This window comes from Bos indicus, chromosome 1 (assembly GCF_029378745.1).
Source record: "Bos indicus isolate NIAB-ARS_2022 breed Sahiwal x Tharparkar chromosome 1, NIAB-ARS_B.indTharparkar_mat_pri_1.0, whole genome shotgun sequence".
NCBI classification, from domain to species: Eukaryota; Metazoa; Chordata; class Mammalia; order Artiodactyla; family Bovidae; genus Bos; species Bos indicus.
In genome coordinates this window covers 66393134-66420049 of record NC_091760.1, presented here as the reverse complement: position 1 = coordinate 66420049, position 26916 = coordinate 66393134, and the positions used below count along the sequence as shown (strand labels likewise).

The following is a 26916-nucleotide window of genomic DNA, read 5'->3' as shown; positions in this document are numbered from 1 at the left end:
ATCTAAAGTAACATCCTATTACTCAAACATATGTTAGTTTAAACATTCACTTAGTATAGGCTTCCCTGGTAGCTCAGTGGTAAAGAATTCGCCTGCAAGGCAGGAGCTGCATGAGACACGGGTTTGATCCCTGGGTCAGGAAGATCCCCTGGAGAAGGGAATGGCAACCCACTCCAGTATTCTTGCCTGGGGAATCCCCATAGACAGAGGAGCCTGGCAGGCTACAGTCCATAGAGTTACAAAGAGTTGGACAAGACTGAAGTGACTCAGTACACACATACTAAATATACATGATAGGTAATTATATCTTAGTATATAATTGTATACTTAATATATAAAAAATTTATATTATTGTAGACTTAAAGCTATGTAGCATTTAGATAATTTGGCTTTCAGAAATTGTCTTTTTTAGTGTACAAGCTTATGACTTGAAAAAAATTGAGTTCAAGTCATTTTCTGACGTTCCATAGGAAAAAAAAAATAAAAAGTATGATCATATGATATGGATATGAATACAGGAAAATATTTTTCTAATTGTTGCTTTTACCTTATTACTGTATCCTTGTTTTTTATGCTTGACTCCTATAGAGTAGAGCACTAGAATCAAATCTGGTGGGCAGTCAGCAAAGTACGCTGTGCACGTAACTGGTGATTCATGAATGTCCATGGGATATGGATTTTCAAAGATTGGAAAGCTAATAGACAAAGATAATATATTAGTATCATTTTGTAATATAAAATTTGATATAAAAATGAAATAACTTTTATAAACAAATCCTAAAACCTTCTAAATATTGATTATACATTTCACATAATTTTTTAAGCATTATAAACAATTATCACCTGAACAAGAATTCTCTTTAAAAAAATATATCTATAAAATGTACTATTAATACTGGTAGAATTTTACTTGAATAAACTCATTTTCTTTCTTGTAATTCCAAAATTCCACAGCAATATTACTTTCTAATATACATAAGCTAAATTATATTAAATTGAAAAGATGCAGAAAGTTGACTTAGTTTATTAAAATGTATCAACTAGGTACTTTATTTATGTATAGTTTTATCTATATGTTTATAACAGTATTAAAATATCAGTAAATTTTACATGCTTTCCAAGGCACATAATACATAGGTAGGTATTTTCATTTTGTACTTTTATAGGGAGTAATTGAAAGATGTGTGTACTATGTAGGTACATGTGTGATTATACATGTTTAAGGTCATTTCCTATGTAAATCAGAAAGCAAAGTGGGCATGCAGACATATGGGTGTAGTAAGTTTTATATCCTCAAGCCAATTACCATTTTAAAAAGGGATATCAGTATGGAACCAAATTAAGAACTCTTAGAGCCACAATATATTCTGTATTTCTTTTGTACTGAATATACCAGGCACTGTGGTAGATGGAATTGAGTTTATATATGCTGCATCTGTTCTCAGCCTGTGTGACTGTTACTTCTGATACAATGTGCTTTGGGATGGGGGGAGGACTATTAAAAATAATTTCCCCTATATTAAAGAAACTTAATCAGAAACTTGGTTCAAACTTCAGAGGAGTATGGTATGTGTGTCTATGTGTATGTTGACAGGGGTTCTCTCTTCCCTTCAATTTTAATGGTTTCCCAGTTAATAGTAGTAGTATATGGAAAATCATGTACAAAAGAGGTTAAGTTTAATAAATGGCAAGTAGGTTAAACTGATCTGAGATTCCCTGTTTTAGAGTAGAAATTATCAATATTTTTGATGTTGAAGAATTAGAAGTAAAATAAGTAGATCATCTTAAAGATCAGATCTACAACCTGGGATTTGATAACAGCAAGAGGTTACAATGATAGACTCCTGAGAAAGTGAACAATATCATGAAAATGCTTGGGGAAAATAACTTTGTCATATGGCCATAGCTTTCTTTAGCTATTTAAGAAAGAATAGCTGAAATATGTGATAAAATTTACACGTGAAGTGTAAATTGTTGTAGAAATGTAAATCCAAGAAACCAAGAAGAGGAAAAAACTGTTAAGTTCTAGTGCTTGCTTTCATGTAGAGGATTAAATGGAAAAGAAGGAAGGAATAAATTTATTTGGAAAGGAGGACAAAGCTACAACTTAACATTAAACATGGCTAAAGGATAACTATTTGGAGGGAAAGAGAACATGTTCAATTTTTGACACATTAAACTTCTTGTATTAGACAACAAAATGGGAAAGTCGCATAGATTTTAAAACCGAGTGCTGAAGAAGGCAAAATATTAGATAAGAACATGCAAACAAAATGTCAGTTCACATACTTACATAAAGTAAGTATGCTGAAAGCATAAGAATCAATGTATAAAAATAGTAATTTTATGTTATATTTTACCACAATAAAAAGTCTTAAAAACAGTAAATATATACTAAAGAATGTGAGTATTAAAGTATAGACAAGTGAGGTTAGAAAAGTGTATTTTAATAAAACCTATATTAGAACTTAAGAGAAAGAGGCATAAAGCCATACTTGGACACAAAATTTACTCAGTTTTATGTTGACAAATAAAGTAGCTAGGCAGAATGCAATTACGGTGATATTATGGACCGATTCTATTCCCTTTCAAAATATTGAAATATTATATGATGCAAATGATCACAAAAAAGAACTTTGGCTCTTACACTTACAAACTACATTGAAAGTAAAACTCAGATTGTACATCATTCAACAACAATTTATTAAGGACCTACTTCATGTGGAGACAAAGCTTGTTTTTCACGAGGCCTATAGTCTAGTAGGGAAACAATCTTTAAAATAATAACAAGTGAAAATTTTCATTGTGTCAAAGCTATGAAGGACAGGAACATGGGTCTAAGACAGCCCTTTAATAGGATATTTGACCAACTTATATAGATAACAAAAGATTTTCTTTACATGAGGAAATGATATCTGAGTTGAGATTCTTACAGATGTTAATAAGGAGAAAAAGGAATAGAAAATTATTCCATGCAGAAGAGGGAGAATGTACAAAAGCTCTGTAAATGTAAGGAACTAAAAAATGATCAGAGTATCTAGAACATAGGATGAGAGAAAATGAGCTTCCTATCATCATTGATAATGACAATATGTACCAGGAAGACAGGGTTTATCAAAGTCAGGTCTACTTTTACTGTCCATGTAAAGTAGTGGGGAGTGCCACTCTAACAGCGATACTTTATATTTGTTTCCATTGCCCACAACATAATGAAAGAAAGAAAGTATAAAAAGGTATCTATCTTCTCTTCCTTCCAGATCCTGATCATCTATATTGTCTGCCACAGTAGTCCAATAATACTTTTATCACATGAATTTTCCTTTGAAAGGGTCAGCAGATGGCCAGACAGTACTTCTGCAAGATTTTATAACAATTGTTTTTGCTTAGGGAAATGGCAGAAATGAGATCCATTTTATGTGTCCTGAGTCCCCAAATGCCTCTTTCTAAACATTAGAGACTGCCTTTAAAATATCTTGCAAAATTTTCAGTGTCCCCTAAACTCTCCTGGTTTAGTTTTCATTATTGAACCAAATTATATTTATGTAATTCTAAAAAAACAATATTCCACATAAAGAATATTTACCACCTAAAGAATTCTAATGCCAAATTACCTATAATGTCCTCCTACATTTCAATTTCAATAAATAGAGTTTAGTTAGTGTTAATCTGTTCATGGACAACTTACTTGCTTTGAGTCAGATCAACTACAATGAGATCTTTCTCCAGGAGTACTGCAACAGCATAAGGTTCTTGAAATTCTACAAGTAGAAAAAAATGGAAAAGTTTTCATGTTTAACATTTTATAAAATGTTTATAAAATCACCACACTTGTGTTTCCTTTATCTCCTGTACAAATGTTATTTTAAATGATTTGAGAAGACCAAAATATAAGCCAAAGTAAGAAATAATAAAGAGCATATTAAAAAAAATATATGTTGTGTTTCTCAAACAATATTTAAGACCATTATAGAGAGCAAGGAAAAAATTAGAAGCTGCAGAACATAAAGTTAAATATATCTCAATAATCATGATAGTAGTAGATTATTTGAAGAGAGTGAGTCTGTCACCTCCATTTCACATTTATCTTAGCCTTCCACAACCTTCCATTCCAGATCTGATTTCATGCCTACAGAGAGATATGCTAAAGAAATAGTTTTGCTTCTCTAACATATGATACATACTCACCTCCCTATGAGAGCAACACTCCTTATACTAAAAAGATTACTTTCAATTCAATGTGATTTAACAGTGCTTAAAGACCACATACTATGTGGCCAAGTATATTTCAAAATAACAGAATCTGAGGATAGCCTAGGATTTTCAAGTTCTTAAAATTCAACCCTCCCTTTCTCCCTTTGGCTAGTTTAAGAGTTATTCCTAAACTCAACAAGCACTTGGCAGGAATTCTGGATTCAAGAGGACTCAAGTCTTGAACAGTAAAGTAAAATATATGATCTTCATAGCCCTTCTAGTCCTGAGAAGCTATAGAACCTGTTTGTATTTATTTTTTAAGCCACAGGCTATGAGAGAAAAACTAGGAAAAAAAAATCACACAAAAAAACCCAAACTTAGGAGTCTGCCTTTGTTTGGATGAAAATTTATACAACAGTATACAGTTCTTATATTATTTACTACTCAAACTTTTTTCAAACTGAGGCATTTCCCCCTTCACCTTTAGAGTTTTTTTAAGTTTGCAACATTATTTCAATACTCTTGGGGCTTGGGGTTTTGTTTATCAGCTTAAAGAATACCACTAGTTTCCTCTTTGTCTTCTCAACCCTCTCTAGGAAATTCACTGGTTGGGAAGCAATGGCTACAAAAATAAAATAGGTGAGACACTGGTATGAATGAGTAAAAGTCATAAATAAATTATTATTTTTATAGTAGTACACCTGTTGTAGATTATGGTTTATTTTCAAATAATAAAAACTGGTAGCAAAAATTTCACCTTTGTAGAAGTACTTGGTGTACTATGTGTGGTAACCACTGAATAAAAAGATTTCCCTTGAGTCAGTGTTAGCTTCAATTTGTGTCTATTTAACAGTTTGACCAGAGACAAATTAGTCAACTTTTTTGATTTTCAATTTCTTTATACATTGAAATGGCAAAATAATAACTACCTTAGACTTATAAAGATTAGATGTATATAAAGATATTTAATATGCATCTTTATATATTTAATGAGCTTCCGTGGTGGCTCAGATGGTAAAGAATCTACCTGCAATGCAGGAGACCAGTTTCGGTTCCTGGTCGGGAAGATCCCCTGGAGAAGGAAATGGCAACCCACTCTAGTACTCGTGCCTGGAGAATTCCATGGACAGAGGGGCATAGTGGGCTACAGCCATGGGGTTGCAGAGAGTCAGATACAACTGAGAGACTAACACTTTCACTTTCAAAGATGTTTAATGCAAAGCCTGGCTTATAGTAGGTACTCACTAGATGCCAACTGTATTACTTTCTTCATTAGATTGGTTGCTTTTGAACAGGCTCAGCCTTTTAACCCTAGCTCCCAACAAGAAAGTTGAAAAGTTTTATCATAATTACTACTTCTCTGAAGAGAAATGCATTATTTATGACATTTGCAGAAGACCAGATACAATTAAATATAGATGTGAAATTGAAAAATTCTGAGTATTATTGGTTAATTACTCTGGGCAAAGCCCTGTGAGGTAAGAGGATTAGGCATTTCTGTACTTTGAGAAATAGGTTGAATTGTCAGATGTCACAAATGATTCAGCAATATTAAAAACTGTTAATATATTTTGTTTAATATATCCTTAACATGTATCACTATGTGGCTATACAGAAGATTATAGTTCCATATTTGCTAATATGGAATCATAATTAAAATACTATATACTGTTAAGTGAAGAGTGTGAGAACAGAGTATGCTGTCATCTTACAAAAGAGATAATGTATATATACATAAATAAGCATATGCATACATTATTTGTGGGAGAACACATAAGAAACTTAGTAACAGTGGTTGCCTCTGAAAGGGCAATGAGAAAGTTTTCATTATATACTGTGGCATACTGTAGGGTTCTTTTCTGGCATTTTCATGTACTATTGCTTTAATCAGAAATAGTTAATAAAATACACTTATATTTTACTGAGTCCAGTGAAATTTCTCCTAGCTCCTAATACATAAAAAGTTCCATCCTCATTACCATTTCTCTGAAAAGCAAAGTAATATACATGGTTTGGCAGTAATTAGACTTGGTTACAGTACATTTATAATTTAACATTACTAGAAATTGTCCTAACATCTCTACTGATGTGCAGAAATATATATATATACATACAGTGTTTGTTCTTTGAAAACCATATATTTTCAGTTTCTATTGCTGGCATGCACACCTTCTTTATTGAAGAAGGCATTTTCCTAACCTAAGTTTTTGGTCCTCTGTTCTTTCTTTCTTTGTTCATTTATCATTCATTCTCATAACTTCAAAGAGCATCTATACTATTTATTTTTGAATCATCATAATAAAGACCTCCTCCCTCTCTTTTTTATGCTCTAAACAACTGTACTGACTCAAATTTATCTTTTTCTACTCCCAAGAACTGTTATTACTGCTTATAAAACCACTATTCCTAAAATGTTATCTTTGACTCATATCACTCCCTAATCCAACTGTTGACCAAATTCAATGGGTTTTCATTTTCCACTTATAAGCAGCAGATCAAGATGTCATAGCTTGATCATTTTAATGCATACTATCACAAAGCCTCCCCAGTTGGAATCCAAAGTTTTAGATTTCAAATCCAAAGTTTGAAGTCTCTCTCTTCAAACCCACACACTAAAACATTGCTTTCTTTCACTTGATATTTCCTCCAAATTCCTCTAGTTCCTTATTTCCAAATATCTACAAAAGGCTTTCAATCTTTTCTCTGAATTGATCCCACTCTAGCAAATTCACAATTTCTAAAACCTTTATTCAATATCATTTTCAAGGCCCAAGTCATTCTTCAAGCCCTACCTAGATCCTACATTTTCTATAAGCTTTGCATGAATATTTCATGCAATATTTCAGTCATCAAGTACCTGACTAAACTATAAATTAGCACATTATTTAAACTCTGACTCATAACTCTGCACTTAATTAAGGTGTAATATGTTTTAAGCTTAAGTCATAATTATCTTCCTTTTGTGGCCAGATTATCTGCAATTTGATATCAGAGATCGGTTTCATACTTCATCCATTTCCTCACCAAGTTCTTGTTATACTGAGGCCATAGAAGCATCCAATAAATATTTGTGGTTAATTAACAACACAGGTAATTTGTCTGCCACTGGCAACTCGGAATAAAGTGCCACATTGGTTTTTATTTCATATCACTTTATTCTAGGTTTTAAACATGAAACTCAGTAATTTAAAACAAATTAATACATTTATAATAAAACTCTTTATACAAGATGAGTCCCTCTGGCCTTCTAATAATCATGTGGAGTCAATATTATATTTTTTTCTACAAATGATAAATATGAAGTGATTTGTCCAAGGTCACATGGCTAGTAAGTGACAGAGATAATTCATAAACTCAAATATTCTGTCTCCAAGTACAATGTTCTTCCTCTACATCTATATTTTCCCTCCTGAAAATATAGTAATATATATGTGTGTGTGTATATATATATACATTTTTTTTAATCATAAACTCATATTTCCCTTTTGCATTTCATCCATCTCAATTTTTAGATTTCATTAAGATATATTTTCATCATTAGATTCCATTATACAGTTTGCATGTAAGTTTAGACTAGATTTTATGTTTATAAAAAGTCTTTATATTTGGGATGATAAAAATACCTAAGCACCTCTCCTCTCAAAGACTAATTTTTCTCAAAATTGGAATAAATCACTAACCACACATCAGCAATCCCAGAGTAATCACAGGTGCTGCAGTTCCATCTGAAGCAAAGTCAGATGTGAAACAGATGCAGCACCGCCAGAGTTACAGATCACTGATATCAGGTAAGTGCTTTAACTTTGATTGGCACAGGAATGGGATGGGTGGAGCTGGTCCAGGAGAGGCTATTAGGAGACCTCGGTTTCTCCAAGTGATTTCACCCCGGACCCCGATCGGACCCTCCCAGCTCAGCTTCCACCATCCTTATCAAAGTTTAAAGCACTTACCTGATATTAGAACCTGAAACTCCAGCACTGTTGCACTACATTTGTCTTACTTCCAGTCTGTCAAGTAGGTACAGTTGCAGAGCCTGCTCCAGCACCTGTAGCTCACAGTGTTGTATCACAGTAGATGTCAGCTGCCAAAACTAAAAATATTTAAGCTTAATTTTGTTAGGAACTTATCATTTCAAAAATTATTTTCAACATCACTTCATTTTAGTTACTTACCATTTGGATAGGGTGTTTCACATAAAGTTAGAAATTCAACAATAGGATGATCCATTTCAAGCACTGTAATTGCTTTTCCATGCATGATAGTTAAACTTGGTCTTCTGCAAGCTTTGTCATAGGACAGTCCACCAGAAAATATTATGAATGGTTCACTACAAAGGAAAACAAATGAGACAGAGTTCTTTAGGATGACACAATGTCACAGGATAGGACTTGGTAGGGATTACAGACAATAACTGTCAGAGCAAAAGCCTTTTCTGCCCCAAAATATTTCACCCAACAAATTTACTATTCTATTTCCCTTTTACTTGATGTAGATTCTCACTGTTAAAATTATGAATGAATCAGTCTGAAGATGTTGAGGTGAGATGGGGAAAAGGCAGTGAGGATGGTCAGGGGAAAGGTGCTCACGGACTCAAAAGAACATCATTTATGGTTGGCTCCCGAACTCTAAATTACTACTATTAGAATGTTAGACAATATTAGTTTATCATATTAACCAGTAGGCATGTGGGGTCCCAAATCACTAAGAAATAGAAGCAAATTTCAATATAAAATGAAATGTGACAGTGGCAAGCCCAGAAGAGTGGAAGGCAACACGAAAAGTCTATATTAATGGTGTTTCTGTATAAAAGGGTTATAACAAGAAGACGGAGAAAACTACATGCAAGGGGAAAACAATTCACCAGAAAGAAATGTGATCTTCTCACTTTAACCTAGGGTAAGCCAATTTTATTTAGCTTGTAAAACTAACTTGGAACAAACTTTTTAATTTCTGTTAACTGCAAGTTACAGTTAGATAATGCTATACTAAGTCACTTCAGTTGTGTCCGACTCTGTGCGGCCCCATAGACGGCAGCCCAACAGGCTCTTCCGTCCCCGGGATTCTCCAGGCAAGAACACCGGAGTGGGTTGCCATTTCCTTCTCCAATGCATGAAAGTGAAAAGCGAAAGTGAAGTCGCTCAGTCGTGTCCGACTCTTAGCAACCCCATGGACTGCAACCTAACAGGCTCCTCCATCCATGGGATTCTCCAAGCAAGAGTACTGGAGTGGGGTGCCATTGCCTTCTCCGACAGTTAGATAATAGAGGGGAGCGAGCTCCGCCCATGGCAAAGGTCATGAGGAAGGATGCTTGGCATACGCAAAGGCGGGATCAAGCCTCAGGAGTCTCCCTGGAAATTCTCAAGCATCTACCCCCAAAACCAGAGTCTGCCTACTTTCTGCTTTGTGCTTTCACCTACACCTCAGACTTTAAGGAGGGCTGTCCCCCACTACCTCTCTCTGAAAAAAGTTAGCTTACAGCTCCAGTTAATAATTCCTAGGTGTGACAGTGTTTCAACCTACAAACTCCTTTGGAAATCCTCTAGCCTGCCTGAATAGGTTTTTCCGGCCACATGTGATTGCTCAGAGCCTCCCAACTATGAGAGGCACGTTCTAAACTGTCTAAATACAGATTCCTTTGAGCAGTTAAAAGATTGATTAGAAATTGTATTGGTGAAGGGTGTTTCACTTCAGCCAATGTTTGCTGCTAAGTCTCCATATCCCTTACCTGCTGTGTCCCTGGCAGTGTATTGATTACTATAATTGGTGTAAATAGTAGCTTTAACGTTTGTAACCTGGGACCCTTGAATTAATTCTTTTTCTTGTTGTAGCCCACCACACCTTTGCTGTATAGGAATGCAACTTTATCTAACGCTTTTGGAGGGTGGCGCTTGACTTATCACCTTTAGAGACAATAAGTTTTCTGAAGAAAGGGTTTTAAAATGTTAACAGGCCTCCGGGCCATAAGATGATGCAAATCATCTAAACTTTTGCATATGATAAGTTTGCAGGAAGAAAGCCTGGCTTACTGCATGACTCTACCCCCTTCCCCATTATCCTCTATGCATAACTTAAGGTATAAAAACTACTTTGGAAAATAAAGTGCGGGCCTTGTTCACCGAAAGTTGGTCTCCCCATGTCATTCTTTCTCTCACCTCCTGGCTGAATTATTCAGCCTCTTTTCTCCACTGAATTTCCTCACTGAGCTATCCTTATTCTATTACTCTTTATATCCTTAATTAAAGTTTAATTAAGCAGATGTTTCCTGATCCTCGCCGACGCCGTCCCCGCTTCGAATTCCCTGGATCCACCGGGGCTGGACCCCGGCAGGAGCTAAGATGATCATAAAATATTATAGCTGTCATAAAGTTATTAAATATTTTCATAACTTTTCATTTTTCTATTCTTAAATATCTGTATCTCCAGCATATGTATATAAAAGAAAATGTGTGTTGCTATGAAGCATTTTTCAATAAGACCAGACTGAAAATATTCTCCAAAAAATTTTTAAAGGAACTAGACACTTTTATTGTACCAAATTCCTTGAGAATATATGCTTCACTAAATAATTCACTTCTATCCATCTGCTAAACTGAAGAATCTACTTGTTTCTAGAACTCACTGTATAAGAATCCCTGTTCTTTTCCATATTGTATTATATATAGTACCACACATTATCAAAGGGACATTTGCTAATCTTATGCTGACTATATAATAACCAAAAAGTTGTTTAAATAGTTTTCATCACAAAAACAAGACCCCTGCATATGTTGTCTACAAGAGACCCACCTCAAAACAGGGGACACATACAGACTGAAAGTGAAGGGCTGGAAAAAGATTTTCCATGCAAATAGAGACCAAAAGAAAGCAGGAGTAGCAATACTCATATCAGATAAAATAGACTTTAAAACAAAGGCTGTGAAAAGAGACAAAGACAGTCACTACATAATTATCAAAGGATCAATCCAAGAAGAAGATACAACAATTATAAATATATATGACCCAACATAGGAGCACCGCAATATGTAAGACATATGCTAACAAATATGAAAGGAGAAATTAACAATAACACAATAATAGTGGGAGACTTTAATACCCCACTCACACCTATGGCTAGATCAACTAAACAGAAAATTAACAAGGAAACACAAACTTTAAACGATACAATAGACCAGTTAGACCTAATTGATATCTATAGGACATTTCATCCCAAAACAATGAATTTCACCTTTTTCTCAAGCGCACACGGAATCTTTTCCAGGATACATCACATCCTGGGCCATAAATCTAGCCTTGGTAAATTCAAAAAAATTGAAATCATTCCAAGCATCTTTTCTGACCACAATGCAGTAAGATTAGATGTCAATTACAGGAGAAAAACTATTAAAAATTCCAACATATGGAGGCTGAACAACACACTGCTGAATAACCAACAAATCACAGAAGAAATCAAAAAAGAAAAAATTGCATAGAAATGAATGAAAATGAAAACACAACAACGCAAAACCTGTGGGACACTGTAAAAGCCGTCCTAAGGGGAAAGTTCATAGCAATACAGGCATACCTCAAGAAACAAGAAAAAAGTCAAATAAATAACCTAACTCTACACCTAAAGCAACTAGAAAAGGAAGAAATAAAGAACCCCAGGGATAGCTGAAGGAAAGAAATCTTAAAAATTAGGGCAGAAATAAATGCAAAAGAAACAAAAGAGACCATAGCAAAAATCAACAAAGCCAAAAGCTGGTTCTTTGAAAGGATAAATAAAATTGACAAACCATTAGCCAGACTCATCAAGAAATAAAGGGAGAAAAATCAAATCAATAAAATTAGAAATGAAAATGGAGAGATCACAACAGACAACACAGAAATACAAAGGATCATAAGAGACTACTATCAGCAATTATATGCCAATAAAATGGACAACATGGAAGAAATAAATGGACAAATTCTTAGAAAAGTACAACTTTCCAAAACTGGACCAGGAAGAAATAGGAAATCTTAACAGACCTATCACAAGCTCGGAAATTGAAACTGTAATCAGAAATATTCCAGCAAACAAAAGCCCAGGCTTTTTGATGGCTTCACAGCTGAATTCTACCAAAAATTTAGAGGAGATATAACACCTATCCTACTCAAACTCTTCCAGAAAATTGCAGAGGAAGGTAAACTTCCAAACTCATTCTATGAGGCCACCATCACCCTAATACCAAAACCTGACAAAGATGCCACAAAAAAAGAAAACTACAGGCCAATACCACTGATGAACACAGATGCAAAAATCCTTAACAAAATTCTAGCAATCAGAATCCAACAACACATTAAAAAGATCATACACCATGACCAAGTGGACTTTATCCCAGGGATGCAAAGATTCTTCAATATCCGCAAATCAATCAATGTAACACACCACATTAACAAGTTGAAAAATAAAAACCATATGATTATCTCAATAGATGCAGAGAAAGCCTTTGACAAAATTCAACATCCATTTATGATAAAAACTCTCCAGAAAGCAGGAATAGAAGGAACATATCTCAACATAATAAAAACCATATATGACAAACCCACAGCAAACATTATCCTCAATGGTGAAAAATTGAAAGCCTTTCCTCTAAAGTCAGGAACAAGACAAGGGTGCCCAGTTTCACCATTACTATTCAAAATAGTTTTGGAAGTTTTGGCCACAGCAATCAGAGCAGAAAAAGAAATAAAAGGAATCTAAATTGGAAAAGAAGAAGTAAAACTCGCACTGTTTGCAAATGACATGATCCTCTACATAGAAAACCCTAAAGACTCCACCAGAAAATTATTAGAACTAATCAATGAATATAGTAAAGTTGCAGCATATAAAATCAACACACAGAAATCCCTTGCATTCCTATACACTAATAATGAGAAAATAGAGAAATTAAGGAAACAATTCCATTCACCATTGCAACAAAAAGAATAAAATACTTAGGAATATATCTACCTAAAGAAACTAAAGACCTATATATAGAAAACTATAAAACACTGGTGAAAGAAATCAAAGAGGACACTAATGGAGAAATATACCATGTTCATGGATTGGAAGAATCAATATAGTGAAAATGAGTATACTACCCAAAGCAATTTACAGATTCAATGCAATCCCTATCAAGCTACCAACAGTATTCTTCACAGAGCTAGAACAAATAATTTCACAATTTGTATGGAAATACAAAAAGCCTCGAATAGCCAAAGCTATCTTGAGAAAGAAGAATGGAACTGGAGGAATCAACCTGCCTGACTTCAGGCTCTACTACAAAGCCACAGTCATCAAGACAGTATGGTACTGGCACAAAGACAGAAATATAGATCAATGGAACAAAATAGAAAGCCCAGAGATGGACACCTTATCTTTGACAAAGGAGGCAAGAATATACGATGGATTAAAGACAATCTCTTTAACAAGTGGTGCTGGGAAAATTGGTCAACCACTTGTAAAAGAATGAAACTAGAACACTTTCTAACACCATACACAAAACTAAACTCCAAATGGATTAAAGATCTAAACGTAAGACCAGAAACTATAAAACTCTTAGAGGAGAACATAGGCAAAACACTCTCCAACATACATCACAGCAGGATCCTCTATGACCCACCTCCCAGAATATTGGAAATAAAAGCAAAAATAAACAAATGGGACCTAATTAAATTTAAAAGCTTCTGCACAACAAAGGAAACTATAAGCAAGGTGAAAAGACAGCCTTCAGAATGGGAGAAAATAATAGCAAATGAAGCAACTGACAACTAATCTGAAAAATATACAAGCAACTCCTACAGCTCAATTCCAGAAAAATAAACCACCCAATCAAAAAATGGGCCAAAGAACTAAATAGACATTTCTCCAAAGAAGACATACAGATGGCTAACAAACACATGAAAAGATGCTCAACATCACTCATTATCAGAGAAATGCAAATCAAAACCACAATCAGGTACCATTTCACGCCAGTCAGAATGGCTGCGATCCAAAAGTCTACAAGCAATAAATGCTGGAGAGGGTGTGGAGAAAAGGGAACCCTCTTACACTGTTGGTGGGAATGCAAACTAGTACAGCCACTATGGAGAACAGTGTGGAGATTCCTTAAAAAACTGGAAATAGAACTGCCTTATGATCCAGCAATCCCACTGCTGGGCATACACACTGAGGAAACCAGAATTGAAAGAGACACGTGTACCCCAATGTTCATCACAGCACTGTTTATAATAGCCAGGACATGGAAGCAACCTAGATGTCCATCAGCAGATGAATGGATAAGAAAGCTGTGGTACATATACACAATGGAGTATTACTCAGCCATTAAAGAATACATTTGAATCAGTTCTAATGAGGTGGATGAAACTGGAGCCTATTATACAGAGTGAAGTAAGCCAGAAAGAAAAACACCAATACAGTATACTAACGCATATATATGGAATTTAGAAAGATGGTAACAATAACCCTGTATACAAGACAGCAAAAGAGACACTGATGTATAGAACAGTCTTTTGGACTCTGTGGGAGAGGGAGAGGGTGGGATGATTTGGGAGAATGGCATTGAAACATGTATAATATCATGTATGAAACGAGTCGCCAGTCCAGGTTTGATGCACAATACTGGATGCTTGGGGCTCGTGCACTGGGACAACCCAGAGGGATGGTATGGGGAGGGAGGAGGGTTCAGGATGGGGAACACATGTATACCTGTGGTGGATTCATTTTGATATATGGCAAAACCAATACAATATTGTAAAGTTAAAAAATAAAAAAAATAAAAAGTTTTCATCAAAACTTACATATAAAATGCCTTCAGTAATTTTTATTTAGAGTTTTGTCAGTATTTTCACACAAATAATTGAGTTGTAAACTAAATATGGGAAAATGCTCTAATTTACTTTCCTTGAGTCTTTGTATCATTATGTTGAGGAAAAGAAGCTAGGATCAAAAGTTATATATTATGTAACTACACTTACATGACAGCTCAAAAAGGCAAAACTATAGTGACAAAGTACAGATCACTGGTTTCCAGAGGTTAAGAGTGGGGAAAGGTGTAATTGTTAAGGGACTGCAAAGATAATTTGGTGCATGTGGAAATTTTCTGTATTCTTAATGTGGTGGCAATTTCAAGAACCTATACATTTGTGAAGAAAGCCAAGGGCTGAAGAATTGATGCTTTTGAACTGTGGTGTTGGGGAAGACTCTTGAGAGTCCCTTGGACTGCAAGGAGGTCCAACTAGTCCAATCTAAAGGAGATCAGTCCTGGGTGTTCTTTGGAAGGAATGATGCTAAAGCTGAAACTCCAGTACTTTGGCCACCTCATGCGAAGAGTTGACTCATTGGAAAAGACTCTGATGTTGGGAGGGATTGGGGGCAAGAGGAGAAGGGGACGACAGAGGATGAGATGGCTGGATGGCATCACTGACTCGATGGACATGAGTCTGAGTGAACTCCAGGTGTTGGTGATGGACAGGGAGGCCTGGCGTGCTGCGATTCATGGGGTCGCAGAGTCAAACACAACTGAGCGACTGAACTGTCTGAACTGATACATTTGCTTAAAAAAATCCACAGAACTGTACACCAAGAATATAATTTATAAAATAGATAATACAATAAAAAGCATTGAGATTTTGTCTCAATGAAGGCAAAAGGATTAAATGATAAATTGTGTAATATAACAAATGTGTAACATCTGTTGAGTATTTATGATATTCCAGGTATTTTGTGAAGAACTCCACATGCATTATTGTATTTAATCCTTGAGATATACCAATCAGAGAACTACTACTATTATCCTCATTTAATAGATGGGTATACTAAAGCTTGGAGAATTTAACCACACATGAAGTCTATCTGTAGGTGGCCACAAAAGGAAGGGATTAAAAAACTAGCAGAGAGTAATTTTTATTAATGACAGATAACCTGATAATGCTAGTGACAGGAGGTAAAGAGATCATTATTTGCTTTTTTTAAAAGGATAAAATTATTAAGCTGAGGCCACTGTGACTGGAGTTGTAGCAAGCAAATTTGTGACTAGGGACCAATGATTCCTAAGCAAGTTTGTGAATGGCTAGTCCAAGATGATATTAAACAGAAAACATATGCTTTACATCTGTTATCTGTGCAGACCTTTAAGAGGCCCAGCTGCTATAGCACACATGGTAAAGGAAAGTGAAGTCACTCAGTCATGTCTGACTCTTTGTGACCCCATGGAGCCTACCAGGCTCCTCCACCCATGGGATTTTCCAGGCAAGAGTACTGGAGTGGGTTGCCATTTCCTTCCCCAGGGGATATTCCTGACCCAGGGATCAAACCCAGATCTCCCACATTGCAGGCAGACACTTTACCATCTGAGCTACCAGGGAAGCCCTGCACACAAAGGTAAGGCTCTTACAAAGTTCCTGCTCCTGCTAAAGCCATCCCATTTTCTTTACTTCACAAAATATCTGCTATGTACAAGAAGGAGCAGAAATAGATTTATTTCCACTTCCAGACTATAGCCCACTTTGCTGTGGACTCAACTTCAGTGCTCCTCTATTTTTGTAGTCTCTGTGTTCTGAGCTGTGGATCTACTTCTTCTAATATAGTTGTAAATCACAACAAACTGTATAACAACAGTGTTCTACAGTGCACAGTAAGTGGCCTGACAGTAATTATATATTACGAATCATAATTATTTCACATTAGAAATCTGAATTATTTCTACACAAACTTCAACTACCAATAACTAGAACAAATCAATTTGGAATCATAGGAAAATATTAACAGTGTGAAAAAACATGGCTTTGATGATGATAACAACTGCTTTTTAAGAAATCCACTGTGGGCCTCTCATCAAATTTATGATGTTACAAACATCATGATGAGATAGGTACTGTTGATGAGAAAATTAAATTTTTAAAAAGTTAATTTTCAAGTTCACACAGCTGTTTTACTCCAACGATCTTAATCATTATGTTAAACTGTCTTGCCTTGAATTCCTGATTTCTGAATTACCTTTTCTTTATGTTTATCCTTTTCTCCCTTCATCTGGAACCATCCTATCCTCCATCCCTTAAAATCCCATCTCAGGCATCACCTTTCCTAAAAAGAATTTCAGTGATTTCTTCCTTCACTGTTCTCCTCCGTACTCCCTTTAGGCAGGGTTAGGTGCCCTTGAAGTGCAACACTGTGTAACAACGGATGTAAATAATATTGAGCCTGAAGACTCAAGCAAAGTTAAAGTCATAAACACTGTTTTAAGAAGGAAAGAATATATGTAAAATATTTTCATCCACAATGATTAAATTTTAAATGTTTTAATAGTTTAGTTACAATAGTAATAAAACTGTGGTTATTTTTACTAGTTATGCTTAGTAACATTAGGCTAGGCTAAAGAGGTTTTGATCCATCTATCACACTTTGAGAATAGCTGCTATAAGCAAATATTATATGTACCTGTGATGACAGGAAAATATTCTAGTGTGAGCATTTAAGTAATATAAAGTAGAGTTGTCCAATTTAGACTTAAAACTAATGTCTACACAAGATTTGTAATTACGGTAATTCTGGATGGGAATATTGCCATTAATAATTACTTTAAGTATAAAGAACATTGCCAATGTATTGGATGGACAGGGAGGCATGGCGTGCTGCGATTCATGGGGTCGCAAAGAGTCGGACACGACTGAGCGACTGATCTGATCTATAGATATAAGATAAATTTTATTAAATATTATTTTTAATTTTCTATACTTTAAAATTTAGTATCTTAAAATTTATATTATACCAATGTACATGTTTATATTCCCAACTAACTTTAATCTTTCCAAATTCAAAATGTAAGATCTTATGACCAACCTAGATAGCATATTGAAAAGCAGAGACATTACTTTGCCAACAAAGGTCCGTCTAGTCAAGGCTATGGTTTTTCCTGTGGTCATGTATGGATGTGAGGGTTGGACTGTGAAGAAGGCTGAGCGCTGAAGAATTGATGCTTTTGACCTGTGGTGTTGGAGAAGACTCTTGAGAGTCCCTTGGACTGCAAGGAGATCCAACCAGTCCATTCTGAAGGAGGTCAGCCCTGGGATTTCTTTGGAAGGAATGATGCTAAAGCTGAAACTCCAGTACTTTGGCCACCTCATGCAAAGAGTTGACTCATTGGAAAAGACTCTGATGCTGGGAGGGATTGGGGGCAGGAGGAGAAGAGGACGACAGAGGATGAGATGGCTGGATGGCATCGCTGACTTGATGGACGTGAGTCTCAGTGAACACCGGGAGTTGGTGAGGGACAGGGAGGCCTGGCGTGCTGTGATTCATGGGGTCGCAAAGAGTCGGACACGACTGAGCGACTGATCTGATCTGATCTTAAAGTACTGAGACATATATTTAATTCATATATAATACTAATAGATAAATAGCTTTTGCTGTTTAATGATGCTAAATGATTGCTACTTGCAACTGCATGGCCCAAAAGCCCTACATTGTTAAAATTAATGTATATAATACTTATGTGAATATTCATATAAATCTTTAAATAATTAAGTTACTATTTATAATAATATTGACATCATATACATACCCATTGAATAATAAATTATCAAGGAAAATTGCTGTTAATGTTAATATAATTATGTAAAACTCAACAATATATAAACATTAAAGGATATCTGTATTTCTTGTCACTCTTTCTTACACATTTTTCCATAACCCCCCAAGTAAAAATGCATACCTGTTTCTACAAGTCTTGTATTCTACTTTAAGAATTGGTTTGCAAGATTCAGGTTTTCTTCCTTCTCTTTGACTTTTTCCTAAAGAAAGAAAAGGATTTTATTAAATATGAATTAAATTCTACTTATCCATGAGAATTTTTTAAAGGAATTTTTTAAGTAATTATGTATTTTTCATAATCAGATAGACATGTTTCTATGCATTATAACATTCTTGTTAAATTTATAAATGGTTTATTGAGCCCTAACAATTGACTGTTATATAATCAAGTTATTTGTAAACATATTTTTATTGCTTCACATTCTTCATGTATAAATCTAGTATAAGGTTATTTTAATTACATAAGTTTCATGATAACAGCAGAATTGAAGACACACACATATATACTTATCTGCATAATGAAATGTATTATGAAATAATACTAGGCTTTAAAAATTTCACCTATGAAACAAGAAAACCCTTTCATATGCAGAAAGACTTGTCACTTAAAACTTATGATACACTATGAAAATCATTGCATTTTAACCAAATTCATTTAAAGGAAAGTCCATTAGACAATGAACACAGGTGATATATTTCAAGATTTTTAAAAATTTTAATGATGAACTCTATTTACATAAAACAAAAATAATAGTTTCTTATCAGGGAAAGATTATGTTCAGATTCCATAAGAGTTTGAATAAAACATCAAGAAGAGTTGAAAATGGAAATAAGTATGTCATAGGTAGAAGTAAGCTTTATCTTTATAGTTATAATTTTACTCATTAATCTGTTTTTTAAGATGACACCTTTTATTTTAATAAATATTCTTACACTGCCAGAGCTATTTGTAGACAAAGAAACCTATCATGTAGAGAGATGTTTACAAGCATGTAAGTTAAAATTTCATCACAGTTTCAGAATGGCAAAGACAAATCCAACTTGGAAGTCAGGACAGTTTTATCCAATTTGTTTAATGGCTATCTGCGTACAGTATACCTTATCTGCTCCATGGCATGTTTTTTGAAATTCCCTTCTTTTTCTTTTACCTTATGTCAACTGAAGAAGCAACCCAATAATAAATATTGACCAATATCATTTATACTGTAAAAAAAGAATTAGAAGTATGTATATTATATATGAAAAAGAATTGTTGACACTAAATATAGATCATTACAAAGGGACAACTTTGGCTCAGGGGCTCATTCTGCACAGTGGTCTTAGAGCTAGTCAGGGATTACTATGTTTTGATAATGAATGGAATTAGAGAATTAAAGGAAGTAACAGACTTAGCAAAGAAGCCCATTATTCTCAGTTGATATTTTTTCTACCCAGTGCTTCTTTGCTGCTGCTCCTGCTGCTAAGTCGCTTCAGTCGTGTCCGACTCTGTGCGACCCCATAGATGGCAGCCCGCCAGGCTCCCCCGTCCCTGGGATTCTCCAGGCAAGAACACTGGAGTGGGTTGCCATTTCCTTCTCCAATGCATGAAAGTGAAAAGTCAAAGTAAAGTCGCTCAGTCGTGTTCGACTCTTAGCGACGTCATGGACTACAGCCTACCAGGCTCCTCCGTCCATGGGATTTTCCAGGCAAGAGTACTGGAGTGCTTCTCTAGTCATTGCCAAACCATTAGTTGACCAAAACAGCATTTTTGCAATTGTGTGTGTGTGTATATATATATATATATATATACACATATACATACATTGGTGTTATATATATATAACACCAATTACTCTTTTTCAATCAGTGAACATCAGTACCATGCACTGATTTTAGTAGAAAAGAATCATTGTTTAATTAACTAATGTTTTATTTCAATTTCCGACTCTGATTTATTTGAAGGTGAAAGCTTTCTGCTTTGATTATGTTTACTGCCTGTTAGTAACTGAAATATGCTTAAATGTCATATTGTATAAAACAACATTGTCAATAACTGTGTTTATTGCTATTGCTTATTTTCACAGTATTGTAGTAAGTGGGAGGGTACAGAGAAATAACTACCAAGAAGCTTAAAATTTACTAAACAAAAAAATTTTGAAAATGATAATGAAAATAAATATGAGGTACCATAAATGATTGATAGACATGAAGTACTTTAGGAGTGGAGAATAAAACTGTGGTTTCCTTTTGTAACAGAAGATTTTGTAGAACTTTACAGAAGACTTCCTAGATACTAAACTAAGAACTAAAAGACAGAAGTTGGCTAGAAGAGTATAAGAAAAGACATGAAGGCAGAATGTTGAGGGAATATGCCCAGTATGATGAGAGAATAATGCATAAGCCAAACTGGGCAGATTAAAATATTAATGTAGAAGAAGAGAGGAAGGAATGCTGATGAGGTACAAAAGAGCCATATAATGGCAATCTATAAGACAGATTTGCCGTGTAGACAAGGGAGAGCCACTGGAAACTTCCAAGTTGAGAAATAAGATGTGCAAAGCAATGGCTCAGAAGTATTAATATGGGTTTATTTAATAAAGACATTTTGAGGATGTAAGATACTGATGATGGAAAACAAGAAAATAATTACAAATGTTCAGGAAAAACAGGGAGGAAAAAAACTGAAGAAAAGTAAAAAGTCTCAAAGAAAGGTACGATACTATTAATCACACCAACATATGCACTATGGGAATATTGGAGAGAAGGGAGAAAACATTCACAGAAATATTGGCTGAAATTTTTCTAAATTATTTGAAAAACATTATTTATACATCTAAGAACCTCAAAAAAACTCCATGTAGGATAAAAAAGTCAATCTACTCCCAGACACATCAAGGTAAAAATGCTAAAAGAAAAAAGAATCTTGAAATGAGCAAGAGAAAAATGATTCATTGTTTATAAGGGAGCCCCAATAAGGTTAATAGCTGAGACTCTTATCAGAAACAATAAGTCAAAAGGCAGCAAAATGACATACTTAATTTACTGGGAAAAGAAACCCTGTTAACCAAGAATCTTATATTCATCAAAATTAATTCAATAATCATTATCAAAATAATTTGAAATATTCAAAATGAAATAATTTTGATTATTTCACCTTTCAAAAATGAAGGTGAAATAAAGATGTTTCCAGATAACAAAAACTGAGAGAATGTGTTGCAAGCAGAGCTCCCTTACAAAAAATACAAAGAAGTTCTTGAGGCTGAAAGAGTAATATGAACCTATATACAAAGATTATAAGTAATTAATGTAGGTAATTATAAAAGACAGTATAATTACACATTTCCTCTCCAATCTTAACTGATTTAATAAGCAATGTAAAAATATGTATATAATTGTAATATGGGATACTTATTTGAAAATAATAACACAGAGAAGGTTGATGGGAGCAAGGCTACACTGGAGGGAGAAAAGGACACCAAAAGGTAACTTGAATCCACAAGAACAAAGGAAGAGAACCACAAATAAGCAGCAAAAAGGCTAATGTAACAACTTCTATACATACGTGTGTGTGTGTGTGTGTGTGTGTGTGTATGTAGTAGTCGCTCAGTCAATAGTGTCCAACTCTTTGTGACCCCATGGACTGTAGCTCGCCAGGCTCCCCTGTTCATGGAATTCTCCAGGCAAGAATAGTAGAGTGGGTTGCCATTCCCTTCTCCAAGGGATCTTCCCAACCCAGGAATTGAACCTGGGTCTCCCACCTTGCAGGCAGATTCTTTACCATCTGAACCACTAGGGAAGCCCCTATACATACATACCCTTGACTAAATGTTCAAAGAAAAAAATATTTTTAGAATAATATATGCTACAACACACTAAACCATCTGAGATGAAGCCTAAGCAGTGCAGAGAGGGAAATTTATACCTATGAGCAGCTATATTAAAAAAGAATATATGTGAGGAGGGAAGAGGGAGAGGGTTATGGATGGGAAACACGTGGACACCCATGGCGGATTCATGTTGATGTATGGCAAAACCAATACAATATTGTAAAGTAATTAGCCTCCAATTAAAATAAATAAATATATATTAAAAATAAATTAAAATATTGAAAATAAATAAACAAGAATATATGAAATCACTAACCTAACCATTCACCTAAGTCACAGAATAAAAGAACAACATAAACCTGAAGCAAACAGAAAGAAGGAAATAATAAAGATTTGAGCAGAAATTAATGAAATATTGGGCTTCTGTTGTGGCTCTGCTGGTAAAGAATCCTCCTGCAATGTGGGAGACCTGGGTTCGATGCCTGCGTTGGGAGGATCCCCTGGAGAAGGGAAAGGCTAACCACTCCAGTATTTTGGTCTGGAGAATTCCATGGACTGTATAGTCCATGGGGTCAAAAAGAGTCGGACATGACTGAGTAACTTTCACTTCACTTTAATGAAGTATTAATAGAATAGAAAAAATATATATCAATAAACTGAAATCTGGTTCTCTGAAAAGATCAGTAAAATAGCTGAACTGACCAGAAAAGACAGAGACAGAGATAAAAGACTTAAATTCTGCCACCAATTCTCCTACCATTCTCCTAAAAACAAAAGAGGAAATATTTGCCAACTAATTCTATAAAACTATTAGTACGATCCATTGTATGAGATCAAACATCCTGATATGAGGCTAACACAGAAATATAACAATGAAGAAGTGAGGTTTTTCTAAATAATGGGAATATGGTTACCATCAGAAAAACCAGTTACTATAATATACCATATCAATAGAATAAAGAACAAAAATTACACAGTTATCTCAACAGACTAAAAAGGCATCTGATGAAGTCCGACACTCTTGATTAAACAAAAGCTTCAACAAAGGGAAAAAAAAAGATTTCCTCAACCTGATAAAAGACTATGAATAGAAACCCAGAGCTTACCATCATATTTACTGGTGAAAGAAGAAAAACTTTCCCTCTATGATCAAAAACAACTGAAGAGAGATCAAGATGGTGGAATAGAACCATGTGGAGCTCATATCCTCCCACAGATACATTAAAAATGCATCTACATGTGGAACAATTCTCATAGATTCCTACTGAATACTGGTAGAAGATCTCATGTTATCAAAACTGCAGGAAAGATCATCACGTAAGCAGGTAGGACAAAAGGAAAAAAAAAAAAAAAAAGGCAATCAGTACAGAACCTGCACCCCTGGGAGGGATCTATAAAAGAAGAAAGGTTCCTTCACCCTGGGAACCCCCTTAAACGGCTGGGAGATCAACAGTGAAAAACAGGGAGCTTCAGAGGCTCAGAGGAGAGTGTAGCAGCTGGCTTGTGGTAGGCAGAACAAACAGAGATTAGCACAGATGGTCCTGGCTACCTCACTTGCAGTCTCCAGACCAAGATGCCTGTCTGTGGTGCTCACTGGGGGCTGGGCGCTAAAATCTGGGCTTCAGTGAATAGACCCAGGGAGAGACCTGAGGTTAGCTGTGCAGAGGCAGCCTGAAGGGGCTAGTATGCCCTAGGCTGTATCTAGGGGTACACAGGATGGAGCCTGATTCTGCCACTGAAGCCCCACTGTTAATGCGCAAGAATGGAGGGGCAGGGCCCCACCAAAACATGCTCACAGTGGTTACGGCTCTGCCCCTGTGAGCTCTGGACGTGCACAAGCACCGTGGACTGTCCACACACAGAGGCAAGGCTGAAATCTATGTTGATCCCCAGGAGCTGGAGCCGCATGACTTTAGAAGCAGGGCTGAAATTTGAGCAGTGTCCTGTCAGCTTTGGAGGACTTATGCCATAGGCTCCTTTGTAAGCTCAGAGCCTGTGAGACATTCAAGCAGACTACTGATAGTCCCAGGGTTGGGTGGGTCTGGCATTAGTAGCTGCCAGAACAAGCAAAGGCAGGGCCAACGTCTGGATTGACCCCTCGGGTCTCACAGCGGTGCCTGGTGCCTGACCAGTGGATCTGTGCCTGCATACTATGCTGGTGCACTGGTGAGCACAGTGCCTGAGGAACATCTTAGCTGACTGCTTGCACTCTCATGCTGAGGAAGGGCCGAGGGCAGTGCCAACAAGAGCATACTCATGAGTGAGACCACACTTCCCAGTAGACAGTTCCTGGGGAGGAACACTTAGTGCCTCGTCCCCCAGTGAAGTGTTTCACTCTCACCTACCTCACACCACAGCTCAGAAATGGATCTAGGAGCTACTACTCCAACAACTGGGAGCAGACCCTACCCCCAACAGGGCTGTGACAACCACACAGCAAAACGGAGGCCCCATTCAACATTCAAGGCAGGCTGTGATCACCACAATACCAGTCTCACCCATTATCAAGAGGATAATGGGCAGCACATAATGAGGAAAGCTGAGGCAGGCATCCATACTAAAAACAGCCCTCTCACCAAAAATATTACACAGACACAGGCTACACAGGGATACCCACATAAAAACAGCCCTTTAAAACCACAGTGGACAACTGTTTCTTCTAAATTCACAGAGTCAAAGAAATCTAAGTAAAATGAAGAAGCAGCAGTACCACTTCCAATTAAAAGAAGAGAAATCCCCTGAAAGAACAAACAAATCTCTCCAGTCTTGGAGTTCAAAAAAGAAGACTAATAAAAATACTGACGGAATTAAGAAAGGCTATCAATAGGAATTAAGAAAGGCAGATCACTGAACAAGGAACTAGAAACTATAAAGAAGAGCCAATTAAAATTAGAAAACTAATTTTCTGAGACAAAAACTAAGCTGAAAGCAATAAATATCGAACTTAACAATTCAGAACAAGTAAGTGATCTGGAAGAAAAGAATGGAAATCATGCATCAGAACAACAGACAGATGAAAAAAAAAAATGAAAGCAATATAAAAGACCTATTACACACATAATAGGGATCCCAAAGAAGAAGAAAGAGAAAAGAGGATTGAAAATATATTGGAAGAAATTATGGAAAATTTTTCCCAAAGCTAAGGAAACAAACTAGGCACAGGAAGCACAGTGGGTCCAAAACAGGAAGAACCCAGACAGACTTACACCAAGATATATCATAATTAAACAGAGGATCCTAAAGGCAGCAAAAGGAAAAAAAAAAAAAACTAGGTTACAGGGAACCGCCATAAGGCTATCATCTGGTTTCTCTACAGAAACCTTGCAGACAAGAGGGGACTGTCATGTTATATACAAAGCTCTGGAAGGGAAAATCCTGTAACCTAAGATACTCTATCCAGCAAGATTATAATTTAGAAATTCCACAGATAAGCAAAAGCTAAAGGAATACAGCAATAGAACTATTGAAAGGACTACTGAAAGGACTTATCTAAGTAGAAAAGAAGCAAGAATCTATAGGAAAGAGAAAATCACAATTGGAAAGCAAATCACTTAAATAGGTCAGTACCTGAATTAAAAAAGTTTTTTTGAAAGTGATGATAATTACAATGAATAGCAAAAGAATAAACATGATGATGTAAAACAGTACATCAAAATCATGAAATGTTGGGGAAGGCTGTAAGAAAATGAAGATTTTTTAAAAAATGTCTTTGAGCCTATATGACTACCAGCCTAAGCAAGTAGATATGGTATTGGGTTAACACACTTGAAAAATTTTTACCACAAATCAAAAACAAAATAAATAGATGCACACACACAAAAAAAAAGGGAATTAGTTTCTGCTATACAACAAAGTGAATCAGCTAGATGTACACATATAACCCCTCACTCTAAAGCCTCCCTATCACCCCCTCATCCCATCGCTCAGTGTCTCACAGAGCACTGAGCTGAGCTCCCTGTGCTAGACAGCAGTAGACAGCAGCTTCTCACTAGCTATCCCTTTTACAGATGGTAGTATATACATACATCAGTGCTACTCTCCCAGTTTGTCCCACCCACTCCTTCCCATCTGTGTCCACAGGTCCAATTATGCTCTAATAAAAATAAATACTTTTTAAAGTTTTTGGTAAATAAGGTGCCAAGTACATGAAAAAAAAAAAAAAAACAAACACAAGCATAATACAAAAGAAACTTATCAAACCATAAAAAGACAGAAAGAAGAGAACAAAGAAGAAATACAAAATCAACTAGAAAATAAGATTTTAAATGGCATTAAATTTATATCTATCACTAATTACCTTAAGTGTCAATGCACTAAATGCTCCAATCAAAG

General features: G+C 35.6%; 1 protein-coding gene across 4 annotated transcripts in view; it reads right to left on the bottom strand.

The window, feature by feature from the left end:
• STXBP5L (syntaxin binding protein 5L) overlaps positions 1-26916 on the bottom strand; it is a 321677-nt gene that overhangs the window by 135102 nt on the left and 159659 nt on the right. For all 4 annotated transcript variants that reach the window (XM_070788639.1, XM_070788654.1, XM_070788646.1 and 1 more), the window contains exons 10-13: positions 18900-18978; positions 8364-8518; positions 3686-3758; positions 548-695 (exon numbers count right to left, since the gene is read on the bottom strand). In XM_070788639.1, the coding sequence (XP_070644740.1) occupies positions 548-695; positions 3686-3758; positions 8364-8518; positions 18900-18978 (455 nt within the window). The remainder of the gene's footprint in view (positions 1-547; positions 696-3685; positions 3759-8363; positions 8519-18899; positions 18979-26916) is intronic.